The 10,491-nt window shown below is 39.7% G+C and overlaps 1 protein-coding gene across 1 annotated transcript; it reads right to left on the bottom strand.

The window, feature by feature from the left end:
• Positions 1–3,705: 3,705 nt before the first annotated feature.
• etv5a (ETS variant transcription factor 5a) lies at positions 3,706–10,161 on the bottom strand. Its single transcript, XM_073855127.1, has 12 exons — positions 10,099–10,161; positions 9,903–9,996; positions 9,675–9,722; positions 9,361–9,411; positions 7,384–7,507; positions 7,018–7,302; positions 6,194–6,480; positions 5,161–5,220; positions 4,971–5,056; positions 4,551–4,703; positions 4,344–4,445; positions 3,706–4,243 (listed from the first exon to the last, which is right to left on the bottom strand). The coding sequence occupies exons 1-12, from the start codon at positions 10,144–10,146 to the stop codon at positions 4,013–4,015; spliced, it is 1,569 nt and encodes a 522-aa protein (XP_073711228.1). The 5' UTR covers positions 10,147–10,161; the 3' UTR covers positions 3,706–4,012.
• Between the last annotated feature and the right edge of the window lie 330 nt (positions 10,162–10,491).

Below are 10,491 nucleotides of genomic sequence, written 5' to 3'. Positions count from 1 at the left end.
TTTAAAGGCATCTAGAAATTAAAGTGATCAATTGTTTTATTCAGCCTGTCAGATTAACAAACAAATTATTGTATGCTGTCCAACATCTTAATAATTCATTTATAGTTTATAAGCATTTTGTTAACTTTACTATTGTGTTAACAACAAACATCTCTAGTACTGTGTTGGGTCACCACCTGATGTTCAATGCACTATTCTGAGTCCTAAAGCAAAACAGATCTATATAGCAGCTTTTAAATCTATATGCCTGAAAGTGTTGATGAGAATCCACTACAGGTTTGCATTAGACTAGACATAGATTATTGAATTGAAATATTTAATCCAAATGTGAAAAATGAACTTGTAAACTTTGTAGAATACTATGAGAGTAATGCTCAAACAATACAAATGTCATAAATGTGTTTAGATAGAAATAATAGGAGGCTGTGGCTGTTTTGACATAAGTGCAAGACACGGTCTCAAACAGACAACACATCTATCTGTACAAAGCTATAGAGAAGTTATTAAATAATCATAGCTGGGAGGTCTACAGCATGAGAATATGAGCAGCAGACACACATTAGCTAACCAGTTAAAGTCCCAATGAAAGGCCAGTGTAGCCCTAGGGACAGCAAAAGGCCTTTAACTGAATAGAGGCTGATCAATACTGAATAGAGTTTCAGATTCAGCGCAAGAAAGCAAATTGCCAGCCCATTACCCACAAGCTTATCTAGGAAGGGCTTTATGTCTCACACATGAAAGTACAAAAATGATTGTTTAAAAAAATGTACTCATACAATTGTGGAGAGCGGGGCACACATGGGTGATTCTCACAAATCCAGATTTAAAAGGTGTCCAGCATCAGATTTTTTAAAAAAGACATTGAAGCCAATTTTTTTCTTATAAGATTAAGGTCTGAACTTACTACCATTATTTTTAGAGGATTTAAAACATATTTTTTATAGAATTATTTACATTTTTAGATTATCATTATCAAAAATTATCATTACCGCAACATGATATTACATTAAATATATGCATTTACAAACGTATGTTTCGGTAATGAGAACTAAAAAGTTGTCTAGGTACAAACAAAATTTTATCTCTGGAGAGAAAAAATAAGAACTGCTTACCTGGTAGCCATCTTGAGTGTCATAGTCAATTATGTCCCTTCCAACATTTTTTTTTTTTTGGAAAATGTTAGTTCATTGAGGGCTTGAACAATGATTGAACATTTTTCTTGGACACATTTATATTCCTTATTATTGTCTCTAAATTTATCAATGATCACCAAATACCACATAGTAAAACATGCGCTGAAGCTTTTTATTTTTTACATTTTTGAATTTTTTATATTTCCATGTCAAAGAACCCAAATCCAGTCATGGACACATTGCGGTGAAAAATGAAATGAAAAATTTCCCCTTAAATTTGGAAAAAAAACTAAATTGGTTTGTATGACGTCATTTGAAATCATGTGCAAAATAGTACATGAAGAGATGTTTGTAACTGTATGCTTATTATTTTGATACTCTTACTTTGCATTTCATTTTTTATCAAAATGTTTCATGACACCTCATAAGTCTAATTTTGCGAGAATCACCCACACACTTTTTGGCTTTGGCTCCAGCATTACATTTTTTTAAGTTAGATTAATAATTTTTTTACACAATCAACACACACTTTTTTGCTACAAATTGACACTTAAAGTTTGTTCGTGGGACCTACTGTTATCTTAAAATTACACCGAAAGTGACAGGAGTGCAAACGTTACAACCCATAGGTGGGGATAATTAACAAACTACTAGAAAATTTGGTTTAAACATAATAATTCAATAAAATTCTGTCTATATACTAAAGGTGGATATTGTTTTTATATAATAGATAGATACACATTTTTCCATTCATGATTCTTCATCTAATCATCCTTGTATTATGCATGCATATAAAAACTTTTTTTTTTGAAAGGGCTGCAATTAAGACAAAAAAAATTATAATTTTGAGTTATTTCCCCTGATATTGTATTAACCTTTATCATTTCGATTAATAGTATTTAACAATTTTCATTTCATTATCATTGTAAACCTGAGGCTTAATTGTAACACTGTGTTACAACTAACCCCGCTGTGTAAAAATGTTTTCAATCCCAGCTATCAGTTACTAGTAGTTGCTGATATGTTTCAAAATTGGGTTGTTTTAGGTAACAAGACAGTGATTAAAATAATATAAGGGTGGACTTGGTGACTTACACACCCAACTCAGAAATCGAAAAGAAAAAAAAATTTACTTCCATGCTTCCAAAACACTGTTTTTTCAAATCTTAGCCAAAACATGTCAAAACTTTTCACAAATTCACAGATCATCATCTTCTGAAATTAAAACAATAGCACAGATTGCTCAGCCCTGTATAAATAGATTAAGTAGCAGTGTTACAATTAACCCTGCGTTAATTTGTGCCCCCCCCCATATATTGTTTTATATAAAAACAAAAGATTGTTAAAAAAGGATGAAATGAAAGAATGGCAGCATGAAAGTGAAGCAGAATGTACAGTTTATTGTACCCAGTACAGATTATAAACTCAGCAGTGTAAGGTACACATTGTGAGGGAACAAGGTTAAGCCTGTACAAGTGCAGACAACCTTTCTGTGGTGGAGGTTGAGGCGAGCCCCTCATTCGATGAGAAAACTGTTCATTTATAAGCTGCACCTCTCATTTAAAGGCACTGCTCTCGAACCCACCAGGAAAGGGTGTCCAGTAACCACCGGTGTGCAATGCAGGGGTCCATTTAAAACATACATAGAGTATCTGTTACAGGCAGAACTATACAGCTTATACAATCAAATCAAATAAATGCAGACTTTGCAAAAATATATAAGTTCATCTTTTCAAAAAAAGAAAGAAAAGAGAGAATACAAATGCAGAAAACTCCACGATTTCTTCTTTGTCCAGCATAAAGCGATATGTTAGTGGACAGCTGATCATTGAGTACATCATGCAATAGGAAGCAGTGGTCAAACTTGAAAATGTATTTTTCTTTTACCTTATTGCATGCAAGGCCCTGATAATCCTGCTCTCCCGGTGCATTAAAATCTAGGATGGTAACAAAATAGCAATGTACGAGCCTAAATACGTTTGCCCTTTACTCACACTTATGCATTCAGAGTCCTCATGGAGAAATTCGGATTAGTGCATCCCTTTCGAATGTTGTGAAGTGAGAAAGTTATATTTCAAATTTGGCATTTTAGGGAGAAAACAAATTCAATATACAGAAATAGATTTAACAATGGGTTAACAGTCCTGCAAAGTTGACTAGTAAATATACTATAGGAGTGCCTCTGGTTTAAATTTACATTCCTCACATCAATAACTCTTGGGTTAACCAGCACAAAACAAAGAAAGTTAATATAAAACAACACCTGACATTCAGAACCAAACTAATGATACAAAAAATAAAACATTGTTCTGTAGGAATCCACAGCAGAATTAAAGCTGTCCACATTTAAACAAAAATTGTTGTATAAAAGCCAGCTTTCTAAAGAGTCTTAACAGGTGTGAAGAAACAAACGGGTCATTTTATTCCTCCTTGCAAAATAAAGCCCTTTTGACTTTTAGTCTGTGGTTTGGAGGGAACGAAAAATTAATTGAGACCAAAAAGGCATCTATTAAATAGTGCTGCATTTAAGTTTTTTTTTCTTAATAATTGGTTACCATTTTTTTTTTAAAAGCAGATTGTCAAAAACAGAATTGCTACAATTCTTGCAATAAGATCTCTCTCTGTCCTTCGAGCACCATTCTTGCTCCAGCTCAACCATCTCTTCCTGTGGCATTGACCGCTTGCCATGAACACTGCAAACCGTCTTTGCTCACATCCTCGACCCCCATCCCAGCGACTGACGCCAGAGAGAAAGTGTCTTGCAGATATCTCCTCATTCATTTATACGTTTGGGAGGGTGAATCTGGAAGTGGGCAGTTCAGAAGTTGAGGCAACAGGGACAGATGTGTGTCAGTCAGATCAACATTTCAGGGTGCTGATCAGTACACATAACCGTCAGGGAAAGGCATCCCAGAGACACACTGCTCCCCTCCGTCTACCAGGTACGAAGCCACATCATCATAGTGTGTCAGTGGAAGCGTGTCCTCATCTGCTCCGGGCAGGCCATCGGGATCTGCTTTAAGGTTGGGCCTCTGGTTGTCTGGAAAAGCCATGGAGAAGAGGGCCTCGGGATCGCACACAAATTTGTATACATACCTCTCACCAGCAACCTAAAAACAGGAATACGGATGTTAAGTGTGTCGCACTTGACAACCAAACTATTTTTTTTTATTTAAGCACAGAGTAAACCGAATGTGAACCTGCCTTTACCTTCTGCATGATTCCTTTCTCATAATAGTAGCGCAAGGAGCGACTCAGCTTGTCATAGTTCATGGCCGGCCTGTTTTTCTGGATACCCCAGCGTCGGGCCACCTAAAACAGCAGGAGGAGGAATGTCATTTCAGTGATTTAGCAAATACAGTGGGATTATGGAAATGGAGTATGGGTTTAAATATGATAAACATAAAGATAGCTCACCTCCTCTGGCTCTATAAGTTTGAATTCCATTCCTCGTCCCGTCCACGCAATGAAATGCCCGTTGGCGGGATCATCCAGGAGCGTGACGAGAAACTGCCAAAGTTGAAGGGAGCCACGGCGCTGGTACGGGGGACCGTCACGATACACAGATGGCTCTTGCTTTATCTTCCCTGTCAGGAATGAAAATTATGAGGATTCAAGTTTGCAGAGGTGCGCGAGCAAGCAGATGAGAAATTCCAAACACAACTAAGGTGGACACTGCATTCCTTTCACACCACCATACTACCACCCTCTTCAAAAACGAAAGAGGGGGTTGGCCTGGTAAACCCTGAACAGACTGAACACTTGACATTGACATAAAACCCACCAACCTCAATGAAATGGTTTGGAAATTACACTTAAAGATTTCTCAGTATGGACATGTTGCAAAATCTTCCCTTCAATTCGCTCGGGAACCACGCAGGTGTCATCATAATATAACTGCTGATCTCTGTCAAAAGAAAAGCCTAAAAAGGACAAAGATAACCTGTGTTAGATCTCACAGGATAAAACTGCTTTGTATGATAAAGCCACGGTGAGTATTATATGCGTCGATGGAGTTGTCACTTACTCTCATGGCTTTGGTAGAAGCTTGCTGCCCTCCCAAATGAAGACTGGCACTTAGGCACTTCTGCAAAACAAAAGATTCCCAATGATTCAGGTAAATTTTTACTTAAAATGCAATAAAAGCACACGTTTAACTACTCCTGAATCCGGAATTATTTCCAAAACACAGCTTTGAGGGGAGACATTTGGCAAAAGAGGTTTTGGCAGTGGACTACAAGGCAAGATTAACGCTCACCGTTTCTTAATGCAAACGCTGATGCTGGGCTTCATGCATCTGGCAGGACTGGCTAAGCTCATATCAACACGCCGTAGAGACATGCAGCATTAGCAATGAGTCTACTGAGTCACCAAATAGGATTAGCCACCATGTCAAGATATTGGACCATGAAAATCAAGTTTTATCTGTCCTTGCGTGTCCCAGTGATTCGGCAGGACACGCCACCCCTTTTCAGCTTTTCTCTTAGGCTGCCTCACTGATTGCATCATCTGTCAGGCTGCCATACATATAAAGAAACCCAGTTTGGATGTGCCCGTTCAAATGTTATGTGACGTATGCATTTATGAGAAGAATAGTAAGACGAATTGGAATCGCATCACTGACCATATCTAGAGGGAATGAACAAAGATTAATTGTATGAGGACCAGCCGAGCAATAGAGGTTGATATACGGTAACCCAACTGGACTACAATGGCTTCAGATATGATCTCTAAATGCAACACAATTTTTTAAATATGAAAATCTCAAAATACACTTTAATTGTTTTACAATTGTAATTGATAATTTGTTCGTCGAGCCTTGTTCAATGTGCATCTTCAAAGTGCATGCAAATGTTTGAGGTGCATGTGCGCATGCTTCTCTTTGTGTACACCTCACAAAACATTGCTAAAAGTCACAGGCTTATGACAGCACACAAAACGCATTCCATGTCCTCCTAACCCAGACAGCTCTCATATAGCCAAGCCAAACCTACTCGACAAATTTTGCATACTTGAAAAATCTTTATCTCTTGAAAAATTGGAGCTTTGCGAATTCTCACCAGAGTCAAAGCAGAAGTCACGTGGCTCCTGCTTGATGGCCATTGGGTGGAAGGCCGCCTGGGACGGGACCATGTTGGGAACACCCTGCTCAGAGTAGCGTGGTTCTAGGAGCTCCTGTTTGAAACCCTGAGGAGGCACGGGAACCAGGGGTTCTGACATTTGGCGATGGTAAGGTGGTCTGCCATCTCTTGGTGAAGTGCTTGGGACATGTGGCATGAAGTTGGGTCTTCCCTGGGTGTCAGCGGGTGGGAATGGAAGGCAGGGCTCTGAAAGTTGTCTCTGAAACCTTTTGGGAAACAACAGGAACATTCATAAATCAACACAAACCAGGAAAAATGACATGTTTACCCCATCATAAACATGCAGCATGTAAACAGAGATATTTCGGCCATGTGACTTCAGGGGACAAATAAAGCCTAGCACAGGAGCTTTGATGTCATCTTCAGCTAAAACGGAAGTTGCTGGCATTGTAAATGATGTGCCACACATTCCCTTGTAAGCTCCAAGGAATTGATCCACAGGTGGCGGGGCAGACGGCCAGCCAATGTGTTCCCACGAGGGTCATGTTATTACAGACCCCTCGCATTGCACAACAACATCCGAGTGATCTACACCACCAAAAACAATTCTTGACCTCCTAAAATTAGCATGGTAGAAAGGTCATCTGCCTTTACATATACATATATATTATATATAGTGCTGCCTACCCTGCATGCTAATAATATGGCAAGAGAAAAAATACATTCCATGGTGGTATAAATACATTTACAGATTTAAGTTCCACTGAAGTTCAAGTTCAACTAATATTGTTGCAGAAACTGACCTAGGCTCATTATTGAAGTGAGCATCACGGTTCAGGGGTGGACAGGGCACTGCAAAAGGAGGGCTGTGGCAGTGGTGAGGGAGTGCCGGCTGACCGGGTGTGGTCTTGGTCATTGAAGGCTGCCTGTGAAGGAGATGCTGTCCTAACGTGGAATTGGGGACAGGAGTCGTCGTCTGTTCACGCAGGGTGCGTGTCCCAAGCGGGTTGGTGGAACCACACGGTGAGACGGGCGTTGAGGGAGGAGTCAATGGCTTGAACCCAGTTGTGGGCTTCCTTTCATAGGCACTGTATTTAAGGAAATTAGCAAAGTTAGTCATCACAGGCTAAAGATTTGCATATACAATGACAAGACAGATATACAAGTACCTGTAGCTGTAAAGGCACTTCTCTCCATACGGCATAGGACTTCTGTCTTGGCTACAGGGGGAGAGCTCTTTGGAGGGACTCAGTTCCCGTTTGATCTTGGATGGTGGTGGGCCATGAAACATCACTGCGGGGTAAAAGAAAAGCAAGATTCGTAATCGAACCAGTGCATAGAAGTGCAGCAAAATGCCCCAGATGGAGTTTTTTCCCCTCGACCATTAAACTACCATATTTCATGGGTAATGACAATTGACTGCAAGGTTTAAAAGCTCTTCGCTCTGTCCATCAGTATCGCGGTGCAGAACAACGCATGCAATCAAAGCGCTCCCCTCAGATTTCCATCATAGCCAAGTCAATACTCATGAATCAGTGCGGTCGTAATTCAATGATTGTGAATGATTTTCTTCCCCACACTGTAACCATTAGCCCCTGGATCTCTGCATCAAGCGCTCATATCCGGCGCCACATAATGGCCGATGCAACTGGATCTACACAACTCAAGCCAGATAAATCATCCAGACTGCACTGGGTTTAAGAGGCCATTCGCTAGGCACGTGAAAGTGTTGAGAGCAAAGGTGTGCCCCCTCCCAAGGCTCCTCTATTAAATAATCTCCAAAGTGAGAGATTACAAGGGCATTTTTCTGCTTTGTGCCCATCGCGGTTATTTGTTAGAAAGGAGGCCACTCCCACTGATACGGCACTGGGAAAGTGTTGGAGTACATGAGGGGGCCATGTGACAACCAGATGACCTGAGGGGCCACCCATTGATTTTTGAATAGACCAAATGAAGAAACGCTTGGCTTCTGCCAAGCAACAGCAGCCTGTGCCAATGTGACCAAACAAAAAACTCTAAGAAAACCTATATGTTGCATGGCTTACACCCAAAACAGTGTCTCAGTATATAAACAGCATGTCACAGCATTAACCTTTATAATAAACTTCTGTGTTCCAGTTATGCCACACTGACAAGAAAATCGGGATAAAAACATATGCCCTGACATATGAGGGTACACACCCTGTCTCCCAGTTTCAACATCAGACGAAAACAAAAACAAACTTCAGTGGCGACAAAGGGGGGGAATTGTCCAAATGTCCAACTGAGAATTCCTCAAGTATTTCCTTTGGCTCTGAATCCAGTGGCCAAGCTCTAGCAAACTGGGTGAGTTTGGACTGAAAACCCTCAATAGACACTGAGTTTTGGTTAATGTGGGTTTCAGCAGGCCAAAAAGGGGAAGCCTTTTCTCTCACCCTACCCGCTGGAATCCGGTCTATTCCAGAGGCTGAACGGAGTGCATAAAAGTGTGAAATCTGATTAGGAGCTTGGCTCATGTGATGCTCGATACCGATCGGCTGATTACACAAAAAATAGGTGGTGGACGGGTCCACTCTCAGAGGATTTAGGGAAGAATAAAAAGAAGAAAATTTGGTTTCAAAAATCTATCCAAAAGTCTCAAAAGCAAAAAAATCACGAGCCTTGTTGACTGAGATTTTTAACAAATCAAACTGACAAGATTGCGACCACTTGACACCATCTTTAGTTAGGACAGTGGTTCCCAAACTTTTTCAGCGTGTGGCCCCCCTTGTGTACGGTGCATTCCTTCGCGGCCCCCCAAAGAAATTTTGTGACAAAAACTGTTCTAAAACTTAACATTTTAATAAAAAAAACCATTACATTATACAAAAAAGTAGTGCTTTTGGTTAGTAGCCTTATTTTTTTAGGTTTAATTACACAGAATTCATGATAAATTAATGTATTTAATAAAATGGGGCCATAAAACTGGGGCCCCCCTGGCACCATCTCGCAGCCCCCAGTTTGAAAAACACTGAGTTAGGATATACTTGGTTTTCCATGAAACGCTGGCTTTAATTTGAGCAAGATATGAATAATAATCAGCTCCATAGGCTAAGACTCAGCTCTCTCTGGACTCTATCCAAAATACATGGCCAAGGAGAATAAATAATAAATCTTGAGATACTCACAGCTCTCCGACTGGAAATCTGGGACAAACTGTTCATCATCGGGAACCTGAGCTGTTGAAAAAAAAAATAAAAAAAGATTAGAAAAAAAAGTTAAAAAAATGATAAACAATCTGCTGACCAATGTCAACTTCAAATCTTTGTACTTTCATCTTTACAAGAACTGCCAACGTATTTGCTGCCAATTTTTGGACAATGCCACAAAGTTGGTGCAACAAAAAAAATTAAATAACCAGAATAAAAGAAATATTATGTGCAAAATCACAAGAAGTATTAAGGACCTAAAATATAAATACAAACAGATGCACGATACACACCTTCTGCTATCCAGATCTCCTGCAGCTGGCTGAGGTCCTGGAAAAGTTCTGCAGATGGCAAAGACGAGACTTACTGAGAACATGAAAAGCCACTGTGAAGTATTTAATACATAAAAGCCCCCCTGCAACAATCACTGCATCCATTAAACTGCTTTGAACATATACTGTTAATATCTCTCAACTAAATCCATCTGCTAAGGATGCATCAGTTCAATGTGTCAGAATTACCTTCTGTATCCTGAGCGAGTTCAGTCTCCACTAACTTTCTTTTCCTGTCATTAACTGGCCTGCAGTATGGTTCTTCCACTTGTAATGATTTCTGCTGTGGACAAACACTATGGTCAGTGCTATCAACTAATGTTCAAAATGAAATTAAATCTAAAATTACAGATTATTGGACACAGAAACGCACAAATTTACTTACATTAGATGGGACTATAAATGGAACTTGCTGGTCATAAAATCCATCCATGTTACCTGGGTCTTCAAGGAGGCTCCCAGAACAGGGTCTTCGCTTAAAAGCGATTTTTGTTTTGATCGTCTGTTATCTCTGAGGGATAAAAAGATCAATCGTGTAACAGTCGCACTGGACAGATAGCCTACTATAAGTGTATCCCACATCAAAACAGTAAGCATACAGGCTTATAAAATCCTTAGATCCATCTAAAACTGTATATTCATCCTCCCCCTTCTCTCTCTCTCTGTTATCCATCACAACATCCTTTCTGACAGAGTACTCGGAGAGAGAGGGAGAGAGAGAGAGGGACACATTAATGAAAACCTTATATAAGCATGTGATTATAATATAATGACGATT

The sequence above is a fragment of the Misgurnus anguillicaudatus genome, chromosome 17 (genome assembly GCF_027580225.2).
Source record: "Misgurnus anguillicaudatus chromosome 17, ASM2758022v2, whole genome shotgun sequence".
NCBI lineage: Eukaryota > Metazoa > Chordata > Actinopteri > Cypriniformes > Cobitidae > Misgurnus > Misgurnus anguillicaudatus.
This window is presented reverse-complemented; position numbering and strand designations above follow the sequence as displayed.